We start from the raw sequence: 22,688 nt of genomic DNA, 5'->3' as shown, positions 1-22,688 counted from the left end.
AAGCCTGGCACTCTCTGAGCCCTGACATCCTGTTTCCAAACCCAGACGTGTTGGAGTCCCTGCCTTCTGGAGATCCTGAGAGATTTCATGTAAACTGTTGAGCGCTCTGCCTGGCACCATCATGAGCCTAGCCTGTGTGAGCTGCTGTTGCTCTAAACACATCCTTAGCAGTCTGCGGTGCTGACTTTACCAGTTTCTGTAGTGACAGAGGTGGTGACAGAATTGAGCTGAGCCCAACCCCTGATTTTTCTTGGTGTTGGTGAAATCGTCTCTTTCCGAGCTTGTTTTTGGGTGTAAGCTGAAAAGTATCTTCCCTGCCTCTGAGCTGCGCTTCCTCCCGTGGTGAACACTGATTGTGCAGGAGGCGTGCCCGTCGGCTGCTGCTGTCTTGTGGCTCCTCTCCAGAGGCCGTATTTCCACAGCTCCAAAGGTGTGAAAACTGAAAATCTCATGCACTATTTATTGCTTTGTTGTAAACCCAAGCTAATGCAATGTTTGCATATGATTATTGGTCTGAAAAAGATACAGGAAAAATGTCAACAGGTTTTCTGAATATATTATTTAAAAAGAACTGAAAATCAAGTAGGATATTTGAAGGAGTTAACTTCCTCAATGAAGTTGGATTGTGAGTAAACACAACTTTCTACAGTAAGTTCTTAGATTGACTTTCTATTTTCTAGTGTAAATGTTGAACCTGTGTTAGAAGCAGGTGTGATGATGAGCTCCCACTCCGTGTCCAGCTCTAACAGCACCTTAGGGACAGTGTTCTCAGCATGGTGGGTAGCTTGCTCTTTGTTGGCCAGATCAGGCAGGGTGTTACCTTGGTTTTTAAATCCTTCATTTTTATTCCCCTTGGATACTTCATTATACTGTGTATGGGGTGGTGAAGGGGCAGACAGGGAGACACAGAAACCCCTGGGAGGGAAGGGAAGCCAAGGAGACAAGCTAGGAGGAGACGCAGACAGGGAGGGGCAGGTGAGGCCTGGAAATAGAGCTGGGAGGTAAGGATGCCAACGGGGGAAGAGAGGTGAGACTGCTGGGCAGGCAGGGAGAGACCAACAGTGACCCCGCTGCTCTGCTGCCTGTCCTTCCTCCACATGCAGTAATAGTGGGCTTCCTACGGGGCTGTGGGCATCCAGAGTAGAGGAGGTGTTGGCACTAGGTGAGGGGTGAGTGAAAATTCACTAATATTCCATCTCTTTGAGTTGCATAAGTGCCAACCTCATTTCTCTTACTGTTAGCTAGTTCTTAGATTTGTCTGATAGCATTGTGCACTGAATGCCTAATAATTGTTTTAAAGGGAGGCCATGAATAGACCAAAGCATTACTCTTTGGAGGCAAAGCACTGTTATTTATTTATTTATTTACTCATTTGTCTGGCTAAGGTGTGGGGAAGCAGGTATGCACTTCAGTTACCCCATCAGCAATTAAAATGCACATGGCTGAGGAGTCGGGGGGGGGGGGGGTTGCTGTCCGGCAGCAATGGACTTGGAGCTGCAGGAACACAGGTAGACCACCAACTGATGGTCAGTAGCATCAGGCTTTTATCGACTGAGGCTGACCTACGGTAAGGGAGCAGGCATTGAGGAGTGTGTATAGTTCCCATAAGCCTGTCTATGGAACCCATGAATTGTTTCCTGAAAGTATCTCTCTTTGTTTTGTGTATCCAAACAGTTGTCCCTATTCAAATGACATCTAGTTGGTTGTCCTCCTGGGTGGGGGTTCAGCCTGTCTGCTGTTGGACCTGTGATCTAAGCCAACAGGCAGGCAGTTTAGAGAGAGGAGGAATGCGAAATGATGGCTGGCAGCACAAGGGGAGGCTTTTCTGTCTGCTGCAAATGGCCTGTGACAGCAGAAAAAGGCTGTGTGCTGAGCAGGCTCACTGCGATGGTGTGGCACTGCCTGGAGCCCCCAGTGGGGTGCGTCTGGGGCTCTGCTGAAAGCACTGGGCTGCGTTTCCATGTTCCACCCATCACATCTGGGCCGTGGCTCGAAGCGTATCCTTGTATCCCCCAGCCCTTCCTGAAGGTTCTCTTGGCTGGTTTGCACTTTTTTTTTTTTAAGATTTATTTATTTTTGTTGCAAAGTCAGATACACAGAGAGGAGGAGAGACAGAGAGGAAGATCTTCCGTCTGATGGTTCACTCCCCAAGCAGCCGCAACTGATCCGAAACCAGGACCAGGAACTTCTTTTCGGGTCTCCCACGCAGGTGCAGGGTCCCAAAGCTCTGGGCCATCCTCTACTGCTTTCCCAAGCCACAAGCAGGAAGCTGGATGGGAAGCAGGGCTGCCGGGATTAGAACCGATGCCCATATGGGATCCCGGCGTGTTCAAGGCGAGGACTTTAGCGGCTAGGCCACGGTGCCGGGACCAACAAGTACACTTTTTTGGTCACAAGCATGTATTGCCTCTTTGCTAGGGACAGCGGGTACAGGGGTCTGTGCCACATGGGTGCACCCCAGAGAGGGCCCAGGTGCTGGGGTGGAGGTACTTGCTCTGTGCCTCAGCACAGACCTGCCTGGGCACCCAGGGGCCCCTGTTGTGCAGTCCAGACACTGAGGCTCTGGCAACGGTGGGCTGAGATTTTTGCGCAGGCCCTGTCCACCCTGGAGCCCATACTTTATTGTGCTTCAGGAGACCCGTGAGCAGACCTGTACGCGCAAGGGCTGCAGGGTGCTGACCAGCAGATGCCACGCCCCCTGATGGAGGCTGGGAGGGTGCAGGCAGCGAGGCACACAGGGATCTTGGGGAGCTTAGGGTGGGGGCAAGCTTAGACCCTGAGGGGCTTGGGCTTTTCCCGCAGTGGGACAGCAACACCGCTTGCTGAGAGCTTGTCGGGGTTTGGGGGGCAGCCGCCTTGCCTCGTGATGCCACAGCTGGCTCTACTGGGGGCAGTGCTGACCAGTCTCAGGGGGACACCTGTGTGGTGGCTGCCGCTCACCATGGACAGCTCAGCAGGATGCTAAACAAGGAGTAACAGGCTGGGGTTTGCGGTTTGAAACTGTCCCCTCCGTGACAGTAGGTGTGTGGAGGTGGACTGACCAGGGACAGAAAGCAGCCAGGGGCGTGACGGGGCATGGAGAGGACAGGAACAGTGAGAGTGTTGGGGGAGAAGTGCCAAGAGGTGGGGTGCAAACCGCCCAACAGGACTCCCTGTCCACAGTGGTCTGGGCAGGCGGAGGGTGGTGCTGTTTGTTGTCCCTCACACTCCCCTGCAGCCTCAGGCCGCTGAGAGGGATGCAGTCGTGCAGTTCTGTGGGAGGTGAGGGTTGTAAGTCTGCAAGAAAGTTCATGTTTGGGCAGGAACAAGGCTAAAGATGGGGAATTGAACCTCATTGGCTAAGGAATTAGGTAAAAGATTCCTGGGAAAATAATTTAAACCTTGGGCTCATTTAAATAACTATTAAAAATAAATTTCTCTGGAAGCCTATTTAATTTACTGCCTAGGATGCCCATAAGTAGAAAGCAATAAAACTGCATTTTAAAAGCAAATGGAGTAATTTGGACTTGTCTCTCAATTTCTCCCAGCCTCCTTTGCAGGCCCCGTCCCGGTTAGATGACTGGGGTTCCACTGACTCAGCCCCTTTGTGCAGGACCTGCCTACCCAGAAGACATGTGGAGTCTGGTCCTACCCCCAAGTAAAACTCAGAACAAACCACCCTATCATTCCTTTCAATTTAGATGATTTTACATCCCTTAACAGGCACCATTATTGTTGTTCATCACAGTCGTGATTACCACATCTTCTTGTTTAACATGTTAAAGAAGCAGACTTCAAAAAAATTTTTTGTTTGTTTTAAGAGGAAGAGAAGGAGGTAGAACTCCCCTCGGCAGGTTCCTTCCTCAAAGGTCCACAACAGCCAGGCTGAAGCCTGGTGCGGGGAACTCCCTCAAATGTGGCCGGGGCTGGCGGGGGCAGGCAGGGGCTCTGCGGGCCTCCCAGGGTCTGTGTGGTTGGGCAGCTGGAGTCAGGAGCCGGAACCTGGTCACCATTGTTTCTGCGGGGTTGAGACCTGGTTCTTGCCCGCCTTGTCATTGCCCTGGCCCTGGCCCTGCAGCCAGGCATTCCTGCGTGTGGCACGGTGTCTTCACTGCAGGCCAGATGCCTGCCCTGCCAAAGTCTGCCTTTAGTGTGATGATAATGGAACTCTCCGTCACAAATTCATTGCTAGAAGTGGAGGGCCGTTTCAAACTGTGTAATTGCTTTCCTTCGCCTTCCTCTGTCACTGTACAAGGGGTCCCTAGGCGTTACCTGCTGAGAGGGGTCCTGGGTAGCACGCCGGGGAGCCCCCCGCTCAGTGTCCATGTTCCCTGGCGTCCATCCAGCTAATGCAGTCTGGGTTGATGTAAACTTGTAGTTGCTGTAGCTAAAGATATAACTGACAAAAGAAAGGACCATGCAGAATGGAGATAAAATGACTTCCGTGAAGCTCAAGTTGTGGGAAATAATGCTTTCCCTCCGAGCTCCTCTTCTAACAATCTGTGTGGAACTGTTAGAAAGCGGCTGGAGAGCCATCCCAGCGTGACCTCATCCCTTGGAACAGAGGGCGAGATGAGACCCGCAGCCCTGCCTCTGGGAGAGGCATCTGCTTTGGAGATGTGTAAATGGCAGATTCTGTGGATGGGGGGCGGGGGGAGGAGCCCTCCAGGAAGTGAGCATCAGGTGGCAAAAGCTTGAACAACCCAGGGTGGGCAAAGGCAGGGGTGTCTGTCCCAACTGATGACCCCTGCTCTCACCCCTCCCCCATGCTGAGATGTCTAAACACTTTACAGAAAGGCCCACAGTGCACACCACAGTGAGCGGTGCCTGATTGGTCAGCGTGCACTCTGGAGGAGGCTCAGGTGCCTGCGGAAGGTTCCTGCAGACCAGGTCCTCCCACCCCTCTGGGCACTGGCACGGCGGTGGTACTCAGATGGCACCTCCTCCCTTCCTTGCCATCTGTGCATGGTGTGGCAGACCCTGGACATCTAGACCATGTCAGCTGCCATCAGAGGATCCTGCCTCAACATTTTTGATGAGTGACTCACAGCTTTGAGAAGCGAGTTTTCTCTATAAAATAATCTTTAAATTGTCCTTTAAAGACCCAAACTGCTTTCCTAGAATACTATCCAAACAAGTTAATCACAGACAGGTTCAGTGAGTTCTGTGGCAGGGTGCTTATCAGATTTTTAAACAATTTGATACTCCCATAGTTGGGGCCAAAGTTTTTGGGGGGCGTTTTTCAGCTGTCTCAATGAACAGTATTCGGACTGGCTATGTGGACTTTGCCTGCGTCTGACTGTGTGTGTTAGCCTGATGGCAAAATAACAAAGTACCTGTAAAGGGGATGTGAGCGAGGCTCTGCTGAAGATCCAAATCATGAATGTATCGAAAATATGGTTCCGAAAGGATGCTGGGAAAAAAATTAGCATGATAGCTGATGAAAATCTGTTCCTGCAACTTAGCAGGCAGGGAGCTGTGAGGGGTGTTCAGTCTGAAGGGAGCCCACAAGTCTGAGCGGGGGGGTGGGGGTCCTGGAGCAAGGCAGCTTGTCATGCCTCCCACAACCCAGGCCCCGTGAGCTGTGACGGCTTGCAAGGCTGAGGAGCGCAGCTCTCTGTGAAATGAAGCAAGTCCCTTGGCGTCGCTGCGCTGTGAGTCAGCCTGGACATGAGCCTGGAGTGGGAATTCACTGGAAGGTTTTGGCGCTGTTGGACGTGGCTGCACGGCTGGGTCTCAATCCAGAGGCCTTGCATGAGCAATACTTCCCTTTGGGCTTTGGCCATTAATTTATGCAACAGAGCAAGGACTGGGGAGGAAAATTCAGAGACTGCCTCGGATGGCCCCACATCCTGTTGAATCAAAAAGCAGCAGGAGGCCCCTTCCTCCTTCCCGAATAAAGGCCCCATCGCCTTGCATCACATCCAGGCCTGTGCCAATGCGTTGGGGACAGCCCCCGCTTCCACGGGCACTTCAGATTGACGGTCTCTGTAGAGCCAGGTGTTTTCCAGGCCACTTCCCTGATTATGTAACTTTGATCGGATCCAGATGCTGGAGAATGTTTGATAGAAGAGGTCAAAGGGCATTTGAAAAGAAAAGCTTTTCTGTATTCATGGCTTGTGTTTAATTTCCTGTGTGCGCCTGGTGTTGCCAGATTATGTACTTAGAGCGGGGAGGTTGAGACCCAAAGGAAGTCCACAGATACCTTTGCCCCACCCAGCACACTTTTGTGTGGCAACTGATCAATTATGTAAGTCTCAAGGGCCAATTGGTGCTATGGCACGGGGGATTAAACTACCATCTTCAATGGGTGCCACATCAGAGGGCAATCCAGAGCCCTGACTGCTCGGCTTCTGATCCAGTTCCTTCCCGATGCACCTGGGAGGGCAGTGCAGGTGGTTGGCACTTGGGAAAGCCAGAGTTCCTGGCTTTGGCCTTATCCAAGCCACACTGCTGCAACCTTATGGGGAATGAACTGTCGAATGGAAGATTCTCTCTCTCTGTTAATCTGCTTTTCAAATAAACAAATCATTTAAAAGAAATTGTGGGGACCGGTATTGGCACAGTGTGTTAAGCTGCTGCCTTTGACCCTTGGGGGTCCAGTTGAGCTCCCTACTAATGGGCCCAAGAAAGCAGCACAAATGGTCCAAGTGTTGGGCCCCTGTACCCACTTGGAAGGCCTGGATGGAGTTCTGGGCTCCTGGCTTTAGCCTGGCCAGCCCTGCCAGCAGATGGAAGATCTATCCTCTCTCATCATCTCTGTCCCTCTTGCTGCCCCGCCTCAATAATTATGCTTTGTTTTCTTTTGTTTTGTTTTTTTAAGATTTATTTATTTTTATTGCAAGCCACTGTCTCTGCTTTCTCAAGCCACAAGCAGGGAGCTGGATCGGAGAGCAGCTGAGACATGAACTGGTATTATGTAAGCTGAGCCAACATTGTGGCATCATAGGCTAAGCCTTTGCCTGCAGTTCTGGTGTTCCATATGGATACCGGTTCATGTCTCAGCTGCTCTACGATCCAGCTCCCTGCTTGTGGCTTGAGAAAGCAGAGAGAGTGGCTCAAGTCTTTGAATCCCTCCCCCTAAGGGAGACCCAGAGGAAGCTCCTGGCTCCTGGCTTTAGATCAGCTCAGCTCAGCTCAGGCCATTGTAGCCACTTGGGGAGTGAGCCAAGGAATGGAAGATCTTGTCTGTCCTCTCTAACTCTGCCTTTCAAATATGAATTTTTTTAAATCTTTTTAAAAATATGTAGGCATTAGTTGGCTTCTATCCATGATGTTTTCTATTTTTGTGTGTTCTGATTATGAAAATGTTCCACACTTTAAAATTTTATTTATGATTTTATTTGCTCGAAGAGAAATAGAGTTCCCATTTGCTAATACGCTCCTCACGTGCCCACGACGGGCAATGCTGAAGCTGGGAGCTGGGAGCGCAGTCCAGGCAGCTGGGTGGCAGGGGCCCAACTGCTTGAGTCATCAGCTGCCGCCCCCCGGGGTCTGCATCAGCAGGAAACTGGAATTGGAAAAGAGCCGGAGTGTCCTACTCATCATCTAGACGCTTCGCACTCATGTTGAGGAGTAGGCGGCAATTTCATAGTACCGAGGAAAGCACTTGCAGCTCAGTCATCCTGTGTTAACTGCTGTTAAATGTTTGTAAAATTGGGTCCGTGCTATATATTTTCTTCTTAAATATTTTTTCCAAAGTGCTTTCACTAACTTTTAAGTCTGTCCTGTTTATGAATGGCGCACAGACTAACTGATCTTGTGTGGACGGGTAGTTAGTGCTTTTCCTTTCCTCTACTGTTATTTATCAGCGCGTGGCTCCCAGAGTGACTTCCCGGAGGTACACATCATGGGGGATGAGGCTCCTGAAAGACTTGATGTGTGTTTCAGGTGCCCTCCCACAGTGACTCAGCTCCCACCTGCTAGCACTGTGTCAGACGTGTTCTGGCTGTCGGTGTCCACGTGTGCCTGCTGGCCTGACAAAGAATTACCAGCAAGGTCCCGCGTACTACCGTTCATGTTGAATGCTAACTTTGGGTCTCTGTGGCTCCCTGGTCCCTGGTGCATGGTTGTTGTCCATCTTCCCCACATTGTGGAGGGATTGTCCTCCCCGTTGGTGGTGCACAACAGCCCTTTCATGTGAAGAATTCTTTGTTGGCAGTCTCCCAGGATGTGGGATTGTTGCAGAGTGCGAGAGAAATCACACAGACCCAAGTGTACGATGTTAGGAACTGTTGCTGGACAAGTTTGGTAACAGCAACTCCGGCTACACTCCAGGAGCCACTGCTCCGTGTGGCAGACATCAGGGGTTCTTAAGCTCTCACCTCCAATCAGATTGAGAGCCATACAGAACAAAGTTTTTGTGATTCAATTGACCAAGTGCCCAGAGGCAAGAAGGGACCTGCTGAGAGCCCCAAGTTTCCCTGTAGTTAATTCATCTAAAATAGGAGGAAAGAGGGGCTGAGTATACAGCGCCTCGGGAACCATTTTAGGACTGTCAGTTAACTTGAATGGCATGGGAGACAGGAGGAGCGGGGTGGAGAACCTCTGTTTCCATGTTGTCAACCCGGCAAGCAGGTGGTAGCTATCAACTGGCTGCATCCCATCGCAGGATGTGGGATGTGATAGCAGCAGAAGCTCTGGTGACCAGCATCCGCCTCACAATCTGCCTGCCTGGCCTAGCACTCCCCTCCCTAGGTGAAGCCAGGACGGGGCCCTTGGGACGAGGCTGCGTCCACTGCCTGCCAGGAGCCCACTGTGTCTGTTCCCAGCACATGTTTTATTAGTTGGTTAATGTGAAGCCGGTGAAGTGCCACTTGTTCTCTGCAATGGGGCTGCTGAATTCGCTATAAAACCACAATAAATGATCCCAACTGGACTGTAGACATCTCGAAAGGTTCTGCACTGCGATTGCCTGGAATGTGTGGCTCGGACTTGTCCCTGCACCTGGAAGAGCTAGCTTGGAGCTGGCAGGCAGACGATGCCTGAGAGGGGAAGATGCCACACCTTCACACAGGACAGCCCTGAGCATTACAACCAAGAGTAGCAAACAGTGTATTGGGTAAAGTAGGGGTGGGAATTTGAAAAATAGTAATTGCCTATTTCCTACCTAACCAGCTGACCAGACCTTTTTCCCCCTGACTGTCATGGTGCTAAGTGTACTTTCTTGATTACCTAGAGGAGAGTGAGCTGCCAGTTTACTCCCCACATGTCTTCAATGGCTGAGGCTAGGCTGGACCCAAGGCAAGAGCCTGGAACGCAGTTCAGATTTGCCACGTGTCAGCTGGAACCTAGTTACTGCCTCACTGCACTGGGAGAGAGACGAGTCAGGAGCCAGATCCCAGAATCAAGCCAGGTTCTTCGGTGTGGGAGGTGGACGTCTTCACCGCTGGGCTAAATTACGCCCACCCTGCTGCTGTACTTGCCAGCAGGTGCACCCGCTCTGTGAACAGGTGCCTGACACGGCACCAAGCTCTCTCACATTCTAGGAGGTGGCAGTGCCGCAGACACCGTTGCTGGAGATCATCTTTGCCCTAACCCATTCCTAAATCAAAATTACTGGCCATGTGTTCCTGTCTTTTGACGTGTTTTTGTTTGCTTACGGAAGAGCACCTCCTGATGGTTGGCTGGTGGATCCATCAGTAGCAGAACTGAATACCCTTTGTTCTGTTCTGTTGTACTGTTTCGGAGATCTCTTAGGGGTGGTCTGTCTCTGCAAGTTCCCGGGTGCTGTGTCTAGGAGTTAGCCTCACCCCTCACCCTCTTCCGTGTATCTTAGGTGGTTCGTGTTTCTTGAAGTTGGTGTAGAACAAGGCCCATCCTTAAGGGGGCGATCTGCCCAGCAGAGAACTTTTGGGGCTTTGAATCCACAGAGAGGGCAAGTTAGGATGTGGTTTTCTTCCTCCCTCCCTCCCTCCCTTCTTCCCTCCTTTCCTCTCTTTCTTCCCTTCTGTTTATTTATTTGAAAGTGAGCGTGACAGAGATTTCCATCACTTCTTTACTCCCCAAATGGCCGCAGCATCTACGTCTCAGACCAGGCCGCAGCCAAGAGCTCAGAACTCCACTCAGGCCTCCCACATGGATGGCAGGTGACAAGTACTCAACATCTCCCACTCCTTGTTAGGCACGTTAGCAGGAAGCTGGATTGGAGCGTTCCGGTCTGGGCTACCAAACACCAGTCCCCAAACATGGTTTTCTTTCATTGTGGTTTTCAGGTTGGAGTCTCCCAACTGTCTCCCCCTGCGCCCCTCTTTTTTTGTCTGTTTGGTGGTGAATGCGGCTTCCCTGGACAAGTACTGCACATGCTAACTGTGAGGTTGCTTGGGAAGAAGCCTCTGCCTCTGGACAGTATCATGGAGAGTCTGGAAGGTCACGGCTGCAGAAAGGCAGGGGGACAGGAAGCTACGCGTGAACCCTGTAGTGAGAAGCAGCCTGCAGTGGACTGCCAACTGGCTTCCAACTGTTTCAGATTTAAAGGCAAAACCTAAGACTTCATTATTGCAGAATCGAAGGGACTCTCACTAATCTTCACAATTAGAATGTGGATCTGGCCAGATCTGAGAGTGAGTCTGGGAGGAAGGGTGGGGTGTTCTGGTGTTGTCCCGGGACCACACTGAGGACCACACTGGGAGGGACAGCAGAGGCACATGAGCGATGCAGCAGAGTGGGGCGATCCAGACGGCACTGGGGCACGTGGTCATCCTAGCTGTTAGGACACCGTGTCCCACGTCAAGGTGCTGGGCTCCGTGCTCAACTCTGGCTCCTGGCCCCAGCTTCCTGCTAGTGCGTACCGTGAGAGGCAGCGGGCAGGTTCAAGTCACCGTGTTGCCCTCACCTCGGCTGTGGCCTGTCCCTGCTCCAGCCGGTCTGGATCTCCGGGGCATGAACCGCAGTGGACCAGTGCGTGGGTGCACGTGTTCATCCTCTCTCTCTCTCTCAAATAAATAAAAATCTTTTTAAAAGAAACAACTGCTAAGCTTTTGAAAACAGCTGTTGTCTCTGGGGTAGGAAAAAAACTGGGGCAGCAGATGTTTCTCTTTTAAGCCCTTCTGCACTACTTAATTTCTAAATATGCGCATACATCGACCCGGGTATATTTTAAAACATTTCAAGGCAAGAAACTTTTCATCCTGTGCAACAGTGAAGACATCTGAGGGCGGACATATTTCCATCTCTGATGACATCCGTGTTAATTATTGTAAAAAGCTGAAAAATTCACCTTCGAATGAAAAATTCCTAGTATTCACAAAATTTGGACAAGGGTCCTAAAATTTTTTTTTAAAGTCTTTCTTGCCAATTAGTGGGTGCACATTAAAATATGAAGTAAATTTAGGGAAGTATAGTGTGGAAAACAGCAGGTTTTTTTGTTTTGTTTGCTCCTGAGAATAAAACTCATGATCTTCCTGGTTTTCCTTTTTCCTCTTCCAGAAGCCCTTCAGAGGCCGGTGGCATCTGACTTCGAGCCCCCGGGTCTGAGCGAAGCTGCTCGTTGGAACTCCAAGGAAAACCTGCTTGCTGGGCCCAGTGAAAATGACCCCAATCTGTTTGTTGCGCTGTATGATTTCGTGGCCAGTGGGGACAACACCCTAAGCATAACTAAAGGTACCCTGGCTCAGGGCAGCTGGGAGTGCGGGAGTTGGGAGTCAGGGGTAGCAGCCTGTTTCTGGGGTCCCTTCTCGGGCAGTGCTCTGTATGGCAGAAACAGAATACCCTTGTTTGTTACACTGAGAAGGGCACCTGGGCAAAATACTGAACGCACTTCTCTACCTCTGCGGAATGCTGCTTTTCCTCCCTGGGGCTCTAGAATATGAACAGAGCGCTTGAGTAAGTATTCAACGCATTCCACATGAATGGGGTCTTGCAAGTCGCGTAGAGAAGCACATGTTCTTAGAAGTGCTGCTACAGCGACTTGTTCCGATAAGCGTGGACATATTTTTAGTACTCATGCAAGTGGCGTTGGAGGTGGCGTTGTCTGATTTCGATCTTTTCTTCTAAGGTGAAAAGCTTCGGGTCTTGGGCTACAACCACAATGGGGAGTGGTGTGAAGCGCAAACCAAAAATGGCCAAGGGTGGGTCCCGAGCAACTACATCACGCCAGTCAACAGCCTGGAGAAGCACTCGTGGTACCACGGGCCTGTGTCACGCAACGCTGCCGAGTACCTGCTCAGCAGCGGCATCAACGGCAGCTTCCTGGTGCGGGAGAGCGAGAGCAGCCCTGGCCAGAGATCCATCTCCCTGCGATATGAAGGGAGGGTCTACCACTACCGCATCAACACCGCGTCCGATGGCAAGGTAGGGAGGGGCCTGCTGGGGGCTGGCTGAGGTCTTAGCAGTTGGCTCGGTCAAGGCGTTCAAGAATCCTTCCGGGTGCACAGCAGAAATCATTCCGTTGCCTTCTGAAAGGCTCTTCTGTGGAAACAACTCGGGGCAGTAACAGGCTTCTGGCCCGCAGTGGTCCTGCTTTCCTGCTGGAGTCTGTGCTCAGCAGTTTGTTAAAGTAGGATGAGGATCTCATGGCATTTAGACCTACTTCTTACATTAAAACTCTTTTTGAAAAAATCTCATACAATAATGATCATTAATTGTTCCTGAGAAAAATGTCAGCGTTAAGAATTTTCAAAGTGAAAGACTGCTCTAACAGCACTTGTCCAAATACATCTGGCATGTGGCCACCTTCATGGATACACTCATGTGTGCATCCATGCAGTAGGCTTCAGATTGCAGTGTGATGGAGGAGTGGGCGTGTGTTAGTCCAGGAAGGGAAGGGAGGGGCTAACATTTGCTTCTGCTGTTTGCAGGGCACCTGGCAGCTGTCATGCCATGGAAACTTCACCTCAGTCCTCTAGGCAGGTGCTGCCGGAGTCTGGTTTTAAAAAGTGACAGGACCAAATGAACCCCGGTGCTCGTTGTGTGCTCGTTGTCTCCCTGCCCCATCTTTGGAGCCTCTTGCAGAGTGACCGGTGGCTGTGCCTGCCTGCCTGCCTTTCGTCCTTCCTAAGGTTTTTATTCTATTTTATTTTTATTGGAAAGGCAGTTTTACAAAGAGAAGGAGAGACAGAAAGAAACATCTTCCATCTGCTGGTCACTCCCCAAGTGGCCCGCAATGGCCAGAGCTGAGCTGATGCTTCTTTCGGGTCTCCCACGTGGGTGCAGGGTCCCAAGGCTTTAGGCCATCCTCCGCTGCTTTCCCAGGCCACAAGCAGGGAGCTGGATGGGAAGTGGAGCAGCCAGGACATGAACTAGTGCCCATATGGGATCCTGGCTCTTGGAAGGTGAGAATTTAGCCATTGAGCCATACGCTGGGCCCTGCATTTGTGTTTAAAGACACATCACTGGTGCACACCCTGCACTGCCTGCCTGCACTGGGCTTTTCCCACCCACCCCAGAGTTCATTGTCGGACTTGGACGCTGGCAACACGCCTGCAGTCGCCCGTCCTGGCTGATGGCCCCTGGAACACAGCAGTGGCTGGTGTTGACCTCACAAGGTGTCTTTCAAATCATTTTTCAGTGTGGGCTTGCTCAGCTCACCACCTGGCTCTCACAGCAGTATCTAGCCTCATAAAACTTCCTGACCTAACCATGTGTTAATGCAGTCTGACATTTTGTGTCCATTCCATCCCACTTGATTATTGGTTAAATAGTTCGTAGACCCAGTAATGACTGGTGTTATGCAGCTTTACAATGCATTGCATATTTGTCCTTGCGTACAGTGTAAGTATATGTCAAATAAACTGCCAGAACTGATGAAGGTCATACTTTATTGAGGGGTCAAATTGGTTTAGCTGTTGGTTGTTGAGCTTCGCACCTAAAAGACACCCCTGTCCCATATCAGTGTGTCTGGGCTCTTGTCCCGGCGTTGGTCCTTGACTAACATGCAGGCACAGGAGGCAGCAATGCTGGGCACGTGCTGGAGTCCCTGCTGCCGACGTGGGAGACATGGATTGAATGCCTGGTTCCCGGCTTGGGCCGGGCCTGACCTTCGTGGGTGCCTGAGGGAGTGAACCTGCTGATGGAAGCCCTCACTCTTGTGTTCTCGCTCGTTTTGTCTCTCTCCCTCTTGAATAAATAAGACTTGAGATGGATGTAGATAGTGTCTGTGCAGAAATTGTCCACATTTTTCATCTCACAAACCGCGTAGGGAAGTGGTTCTTTGCCTTCAGTAGCACCTTGGTAGCCCTGCAGAGTGCCTTGAGCAGCTGTTCAGACCTGCAGGAACGTCTGTCACTCTGGAGAAGCGGGCATTGTCGTTCTCCATGTGCTGTGCCATTGCTTAGTGAGAAATACATCAGCGCCAGTGCTGTGGTGCAGTGACTTAAGCTGCTGCCTGCTGCACCTCTGTCTCATTTGGACACTGGTTCAACTCTCTCTCTTTTTTTTAAGATTTATTTATTTATTTTTATTGGAAAGGCAGATACACAGAGAGGAGGAGAGACAGAGAGGAAGATCTTCCGTCCAATGATTCACTCCCCAAGTGACCGCAACAGCTAGAGCTGAGCCGATCTGAAACCAGGATCCAGGAACTCCTTCCAGGTCTCCCACGCGGGTGCAGGGTCCCAAAGCTTTGGGCCGTCCTCGACTGCTTTTCCAGGCCTCAAACAGGGAGCTGGATGGGAAGTGGAGCTGCTGGAATGAACTGGCACCCATATGGATCCCAACACATTGAAGGCCAGGGTTTTAGCTGCTACACTAGCGCGCCAGACCCTCTACTCTCTTTTAATACAGATCCCTGCTGCTTGGCCTGGAAAAGCAATAGAGGATGGCCCAAGTTCTTGAACCCCTGCCACCCACATGGGAGTTCCCAAAGAAGCTCCTGCCTTCGGCTTGTCCCAGCTCTGGATGTGGCCATTTGGGGAAATTTCTCTCTCTCCTCTGTTTTGTTCTTTCTTGGTTTCTCCTCTCTGTAACTCCTGACCTTTAAATAAATAAATGTTGGCTCCAGCCACCATGTGCACATGGTGAGCTGTCCCTGGGCAGCCGGCATGCCATTTGGCGCTAGGCTCCGCCTGCTGGCCGCCTGGCTGGGAAACTCTGGGGTTTTGGTTCTTTGAATCGCTGCTTAGGTAGCTCCAGTTTGAATCCACTGTGCTTATGGGATGTGAATCAATCCTAAAGATTCTCAATGACAGGGCTTGGCAGCGTGGCCTAGTGGCTAAGGTCCTCGCCTTGATCCCATATGGCTGCTGGTTCTAATCCTGGCAGCTCCACTTCCTCTCTATCTCTCCTCCTCTCAGTATATCTGACTTTGTAATAAAAATAAAATAAATCTTAAAAAAAAAAAAAAAAAAAAAAAAAAAAAAGATTCTCAATGACAGTAACTCCTCCTCTGAAGAACTTGTAATTACTTAACAATGCTGAGCACCGAACACCAGTTCTTGCAAAAGCTAAGGCTCTGGGCTTGTCCAGCAGGGTGTCCTATTACCTGATATGATGATGGATCAGCAGAGGGGTCACAGTAGGCAGGGCCATGACATTAACTAGCATGCAAGAACCATATCCGGGGGTAGATTCTGTGGGGGATGTGTGTGCCAAACCCTGTGGAAATTCTAGCCCCACTGGTTAGCTTAAGAGTTGGGGCGGTGACGGACTAAGCTAGGTGTGATCAAGGAGCTTACCATCAATCACAGGTAAAGGAACCCACAACAGTCTGGACTGGTCAAGGCAGCAGCACCCGAATGTGCATCCTGAATAGGGTGTGGGGTGGGCCGGGCTGCAATGTTCACCACCTCATACACGGCCAAATGGAAGACCAGACTGCACTGGGCACTGGCCTAAAACCCAAGGGCATGTATGGGAATTGGGTCTAGGAGTGGGTCAAGTGGAGGAACTTGGGAAACTCCCCTGGCGAGTCATAGCTCCCGTTGGTGAACATGTGGTCCAGACCTGGGGGTCGGGCAAACTGGGCAAAGTAGCTCCAACAGCTGGCTAATGTGTGAACTGATAATGAAACGGGATGTACTGGGCAGGACTGAGCAAACCTTAGCCTACAAGCGAAACTAGAAACCAGGATGGAGCACAGGTCATGCAGAGCTAGGCTGTTGCACCTACTGGTCTGCCTGAGTCAGGGATGCTAAGCCACAGTGTCTAAGGCAGAGGCCGGGACAGGTGAGGGACTGAATCAAGCTGAGTCAGAGCAACCACTGGCATACGCATGATCTGTGGCTAGGAACAAGCCCGGTTGGGGAGCTAAGGGGAGAAGCCTAGCTGGGTTGAGGTTCCCACCAAGGGGCGCGTGGGCTGGAATGGGGGCTGCGTTCTGATCAGGAAACAGTTGTAGTCTCCCTTGGCACAAGTGTGGACTGGGACTGGATGCACCGGGCCGGGCCAGACCCCAACACCGTCTGGTGTTCTGGAGGACCAGGGTAGATGTGGGACGGACTAGGCTAAGTCTCAACCCCTCCTGAACCATGTGTGAGCCATATGTGGGTATGGACTAGCCGTGGCTGGGCTGAACCATCCAACAGCAAGAACCAGCTTGGGTTGAAGGCCAGTCAGGAGAAACCACTGTTCCTGCTAGGACAGGAGGTGAACTGAGTAGGGCTGGCTCATGGACCCCCTGGTTTGCACAAAATCTGGCATTGGGAGGGGTTCTGATGGAGGAGCCTGGGCAACTCCTCTGGCAGGACACAGACCCTGCAGGTAAGCACAAGAAGCGTGATAGGAAACAGCACAGAATAGGCCATGGAAAGCTTCCCACTGGCATACATTTGGCATGGGTGAGGAGCAGACCAGGCTGAATCAGTTCACGTCATCCACTGGCAGATCCGAGCACCAGAACAGAGTGTGGGTCAGGCCGGGTTTGATCACAACAAAAACCAGTCTACAATACAGAATGCCAGGGTGAGGTTGCCTGAACCGGATGTGACTGCAGCGTCTATCCAGCACGTGTGAGAACCAGGAAGGGAGGGGGCAGAGCCGGCAGGGGGAATAAGGGGTGGTTCCCTTGCTGGACAGCTACTCCCACTGGAGAGCGTGAGCTGGGATGGGGGCAGACCAGACTAAGCAGGGCTACAACACCTATGCGCCTCATGTGGACTAGATCAGGGAAAAGCCAGGCTGGGTGGATTATTCCTACTGATGCAAACAAAATTAGAGTGGGTGAGGGTTGTTTGGGCTTAGCCGCAGCATCAGATGGCAGAAGCTGGCACTTGGGGCTAATTCTGTCAAGTCAAACCACAGAACCACCTGGAGAGTGCTTATTATGGGAGAGAGACCTGGGAGGGAAATAGTGGGTTCCCCCCTCTTGGGTTACTACTCCCACGGAAGGGCACGAAAACTGGGATGGGGGCTGGGGTGGCTAGCCAGGGAGGCACTCAACAACATCCATGAGGGCTGGATAGTTGAGCTGATTAGATGGAACTAAGCTTCAATACCCATCGACATGTACGAGAGCCAAACGGGATGTGGGACAGACTGGACTAGTCTGCTACACATACTGGCAAACCAGGGTAGGGGTAGGCCTGGTGGGGGTTATTGTGGGTCGCTCTAACTGGGTTGCAGCTCCCACTGGTTTATGCGAGGGCTGAGTGTGTGCTGGGCAGAACCAGGCTGGACTGCAACACCCATTGGTTCCAGTGGAAGACAGGGCTGGAAACAACCGACCCAGCAATTGCAACCACCAGCTGATTGGGGCGATGGACTCTACCAGGCCCTGTATTTGCTAGTACATACAAGAATCTGGTCTGGGAACACCTCAAAGTTTCTTTGGGGATCTCCCCAACCGAAATGGCAGACTCAGAACCCTAACCAAGAAAAGACGGAAGACAGAACAAGTCAATCAACCCACCTCAGCTATATGTTGGGAGCGAAATACGGGGCAAATGGAGACTCTATGATGGACTATGTCAATCAGTGGATTCTTCAACGACCTCATTGTGCTTTGAGTGGCGAGACTGGCAGTGATTCATAACTGGTGAACTATCAAAACCACTTGAGGGCCCGGCGCCGTGACCTAGGGGCTAAAGTCCTCGCCTTGAACGTCCCGGGATTCCACATGGACGCCAGTTCTAATCCCGGCAGCTCCACTTCCCATCCAGCTCCCTGCTTGTAGCCTGGGAAAGCAGTCGAGGACGGCCCAAAGCCTTGGGAGCCTGCACCCACGTGGGAGACCCAGAAGAGGTTCCTGGTTCCTGGCTTCGGATCGGCACAGCACCGGCCATTGTGGCTCACTTGGGGAGTGAAACATCGGACAGCAGATCTTCCTCTCTGTCTCTCCTCCTCTCTGTATATCTGACTTTGTAATAAAAATAAATAAATCTTTTTTTAAAAAAGATATAGTATACCGTTTCATTTAAAAAAAAAAACAAACAAACACTGGAGCAAGTATCTCAGAGCATGCCCTACATCCAGGACCCTGGGTGGGTGGGAGACTGGGTGGGGCTTCTCCCTCAGTATCCCCTTTACCTCAGATATATGAAGGAAACAATATGGAAATAATAGTCTTACCCACTTTTCTATAGCCCTTGTACCTTTTTACCCTAGTTAACTATATAAAGACTGTCAAAAATAGAAATAAATAAATAAAGAAATGCTAAAGAAGGCAAGGTGAGGCGAGGACATGGTAGGAACGTGTTCGCAAAGGAACCTCCACTTGTGTGTGTCTGAGACATCGTCGGTCGCGTCCGTTGGTCGGGTCTGCCAGGGCCAGCCTTGCCGCCACTCTGGCTTTCTGGTGGTTGGCACCGGGTCAAGCTGCCCCCAGCTCTCCCGGCTGTCTCCACACTTGTGCTGCATGGGCATCCTTGCTGTATTCTTGTTTCCACGTGAGTCTGCCGGCTGAGTCCTGTCACCCGTGTCCCTGAGGCAGCGCTTGGTTGGTGGGACGCAGCGCAGCCTCTTGCTGAGAGTCATTAGACACGGCCCTCCTCACTTGTTCCTAGCTGTCTTTCTCACCCCCAGTGAAGTGCTGAGTACTTGCATCCTGCAGGACGCACGCCAGGGCTGCGGGCCCTTGCAAGCCTCAGACCTCAGGGGGACCCTTCGAGTGAATCAGAGCAGCAGGCTGTGCCTCCTGGGGGAGGCAAGTGTTGGGAGCAGACACTCACTTTCCCACAAGGTAGGTCACGCTGCCCCCACATCGCACCAGGTTTGTGCTGAGCAGGATAATGGCTGCTTCTCCCGAGTCATCCAGTGCACGGCCTTGGAACAGATGCAGGCAGGCAAGATCGCATTTGACAGCTCAGTAGCTGGGGCTGGCCTGCAGTGCTGTTGAGAAGGGAAGAGAGGCCTGCCGGTGGGTACCAGACTCAGGGTGTGAGCCCTCCGCAGCAGCAGCCATACCTGTCCGACTGCCCTGGAAGGCCAGGTGAGGCCTCGCATTCTAAGAGCGCACGCAGGGAGCTCCCCTGGTGGGGCAGCTCTGCCTACTCCTTGGCACGCCTGCCTCGCCCACGGGGCCATCAGGCAGTACTCCACCCAACCTCTCTTGAGGGGCTGTAGTGGGTGGGACCCATCCCTGCAATGAGTGAACAGCGTCAGAGCAGGCCGTGTTACAGTGCTGTGTAGGACATTGGGGCTCAATATTAAAAATGCTTCTCACATAGTAGAAGTTTGTTTTTGTTTTGTTTTTTAAGATTTATTTATTTTTATCGGAAAAGTGGATATACAGAGGGAGGAGATACAGAAAGGAAGATCTTGCATCTGATGGTTCACTCCCCAAGCAGCCACAACGGCTGGAGCTGAGCCAATCCGAAGCCAGGAGCCAGGAGCTCTTCTGGGTCTCCCTCGCGGGTGCAGGGTCCCAAAGCTTTGGGCCGTCCTCGACTGCTTTCCCAGGCCACAGGCAGGGAGCTGGATGGGAAGCAGGGCCGCCGGGATTAGAACTGGCACCCGTATGGGATCCCGGGGTGTGCAAGGCGAGGACCTTAACCACTACACTATCGTGCCGGGCCCTGTAGAGGTTTTCTCTTGTTGTTTAATGTTTAGTTACTCATGTATTTGAAAGGCAAAGAGAGGACCCAGGAAGAAACAGATCTTCCATCTGTCATAAAGCAGAACTTTGCTGCAGTCTTTTATTGCAGTGAGTTGGTTTGAAGTACAGGCTGGAGGGGACAGGGCCCAACACAGTGGCTCAGTTGGCTAGTCCTCCACCTGCAGGCACTGGCATCCCAATGGACACTGGTTCGTATCCCAGCTGCTCCACTTCCCATCCAACTCCCTGCTTGTAGCCTGGGAAAGCAGTGAAGGACGGGCAAGTCTATGTACCCCTATACCCGCATGGGAGATCCAGAAGGAGCTCCTGGCTCCTGTTTCAAATCGGTTCAGCTCCAGCCATTGCAGCTATTTGGGGAGCAAACCAATGGTTGAGAGGTCTTTCTGTCTCTCCTTCTCACTGTAAATCTGCCTTTCCAATAAAAATTAATCTTTTTTAATAAAAACAAGAAGAAAGGGCAGCCTGGGGGTGAATAAGTTTAAGTCTTTCTTTCAAATTAACTTACCTACAGAAAAGGACTGAATTTAGCGCATTCCGCCCCATTTTTCCATCCTGGGTGCTCCTCTCCCTGTGGCTGCTGCATTAGCCTAGGGCCGCCAGCTCGGGGCCTAGGGTCCCTGGGCCGCAGGCCTTGTCAGCTGGACTGATCCATGCTGAAATTCCTGGCAGTCTTGACATCTCAAGAGCCCTGGTGCCTTCAGGTCACATCACTGCTCTTCCACTCGCTGCTCCCTCACCAGTGTCCGCGGGGCAACAGCTGGCCGTGAGGCAGCAGCTGGGTTACTGCCCGCTCCTTTCCTAAGTCAGTCTTGGGTCCGCTTCCTGGTGTCCTCACCTCAAGTCCTGGACACACTGGGCACATCCCCGGTTCCTCAGACAAAGGGGTGGTCTGTCCTGTGCTCACAGGACGTGCCCAGTACACGTGTGTTCCCATGGGCTAGACTGGTGGGTGGGCTGGAGAGGGAGGATGGGGAGCAGGAGGCAGAGAGGGCTTGTGCCTGAAGCCTGGGAGGTTGTAGGTGGGGTGGGCTCATGGGCTCCATTCCTCTCCTCCTTTGGGCTGTCCGTGACCTCGTACGCCTCACTTGGAGAAAGCTGCGGTCCCTGAGTCGCCAGCCCCGGGGCCTCAGCCATGCTGGGCACCTCATGCTTGTTCTCCTAGACCAGATTTCCCAGTGGCGGCAGCAGTGGCCCGTCCTCCGTCGCACCCAGTGTCCTGCTGTCCACGTTCTTCGTCCCTGAATCTTTGTACTCGGGACAGGTGACCGAAAGCCTCGCTGTGTTTGAGGCCCTCTCCCGGCCCCCTCCCCACCATCTCAGCCCTGGTTGGCTGCTCTCAGCAAGCCAGCAGGCCCGTTGCGTGCCTGGAGCCCAGATGTTCTGTGTGGACGGCCATGTGCAGTTGTTTGGGGAAAGGAAGCATCGCGTCACCACCCACGTTGTCTGCTCCTGCCCTGCGGGCCTCATGCAGAGCCACTCCAAGGCTGCATCTGAGGCCCCTTGCCTTCCCCACGCTGGAAACACTTGTGTCAGCTCCTTGGCACGTGGCACGTGGGCAATCTGTGGGGATTTGCACATCTTGGCCTCCATTTGTCTTTCCACTTTTTTTGAAAGTCAGATATACAGAGAGAAGGGGAGACAGAGAGGAAGATCTTCCGTCTGCTGATTCACTCCCCAAGTGGCCACAACAGCTGGAGCTGAGCTGATCCGGAGCCCGGAGCTTCGAGCCTCTTCCTGGTCTTCCACATGGGTGCAGGGTCCCAAAGCCTTAGGCCGTCCTTGACTTTGGCCAGGTCACAAGCAGGGAGCTGAATGGGAAGTGTGGCTGCTGGGACACAGACCAGCGCCCATATGGGATGCCAGCACGTGCAATGCGCCCTTTCCACTTTCTTAAAGATTTACTTATTTGGGCTCAGCACAGTAACTTAGTGGTTCAAGTTCATCCATTGGTTCACTTCCCCAAATGTGCACAGTAGCCAGGGCTAAGCCAAGCTGAACCCCGAAACCTAGAACTCAGTCCTGAGGGGCCTGGATCCTAGCACTTGGGCCATCTGCTGCTGCTTGCCCAGGTGCATCCGCAGGGAGCTGTCAGAGGTGGAGCCCTCGGGACTCACACCAGCACCCACACAGGCGGCTGCTTAATCTGCTGTGCAACAGCACCAGCCCCTCTTAGTGACCCAGTGTGTGAGAAATTAGGGATGAAAATTAAGGTTTTTTTGACTGATTTTCATTTTCTGGTCTGTTGTAATTATGAGTTAGCCAAATAACTCTTCATTTCCAATCAGCAAGCACTTTAGTTCGCTGATATTAATCAGCAGCTGTTTGTTGGGTAGCTATATGTATTCGTCTCCTGTTCTTGATGCTGGTAGCACAGGATTAAGATGACAGCCCGGGACTCTGCTCTTGCCAAGCTTATCGGGGGGGTGTGGGGGACTGGCACAAGGTGTTACGCAGGACATGGGCAGCTAATGTCAAATACACGCCGAGAAATAAGGCAGAAGGTAAGGTGACTGGAGGTGGGGGTGGTGGCTGTAGATTGGGTGGTCAGAGAAGATGACACTGCCCGTGACCGTGGTCTCAGAATGATAAGCAAAACCTGAGCCCATGGGGCTCAGAGGGAGTTCAGGCAGCTGGCATAGCAGCCCTGGCACCTCTTAGCATCTGCTTCTGCTCTCCTGAGTATAAGGTAGCCCTGTAGAGGAAGACAGCAGGCGGGATTTTCTTAACACCAAGACCTGAGCCGAGCCAATTCGCTGATGTTTTCTGGTGTAGTTTGTCAAAT

The 22,688-nt window shown here is 52.0% G+C and overlaps 1 protein-coding gene across 2 annotated transcripts in view; it reads left to right on the top strand.

Annotated features, from left to right (window-relative positions):
- The window catches only part of ABL1 (ABL proto-oncogene 1, non-receptor tyrosine kinase), a 121,200-nt gene that overhangs the window by 80,129 nt on the left and 18,383 nt on the right, over positions 1 to 22,688 (top strand). For both annotated transcript variants that reach the window (XM_004593478.2, XM_036496608.2), the window contains exons 2-3: positions 11,407 to 11,580; positions 11,975 to 12,270. In XM_004593478.2, the coding sequence (XP_004593535.2) occupies positions 11,407 to 11,580; positions 11,975 to 12,270 (470 nt within the window). The remainder of the gene's footprint in view (positions 1 to 11,406; positions 11,581 to 11,974; positions 12,271 to 22,688) is intronic.

The sequence above is a fragment of the Ochotona princeps genome, chromosome 14 (assembly GCF_030435755.1).
Source record: "Ochotona princeps isolate mOchPri1 chromosome 14, mOchPri1.hap1, whole genome shotgun sequence".
In the NCBI taxonomy this organism is placed as follows: Eukaryota; Metazoa; Chordata; class Mammalia; order Lagomorpha; family Ochotonidae; genus Ochotona; species Ochotona princeps.
Note: the sequence above shows the minus strand (reverse complement) of the source record. Positions and strands in the feature narration are given on the sequence as shown.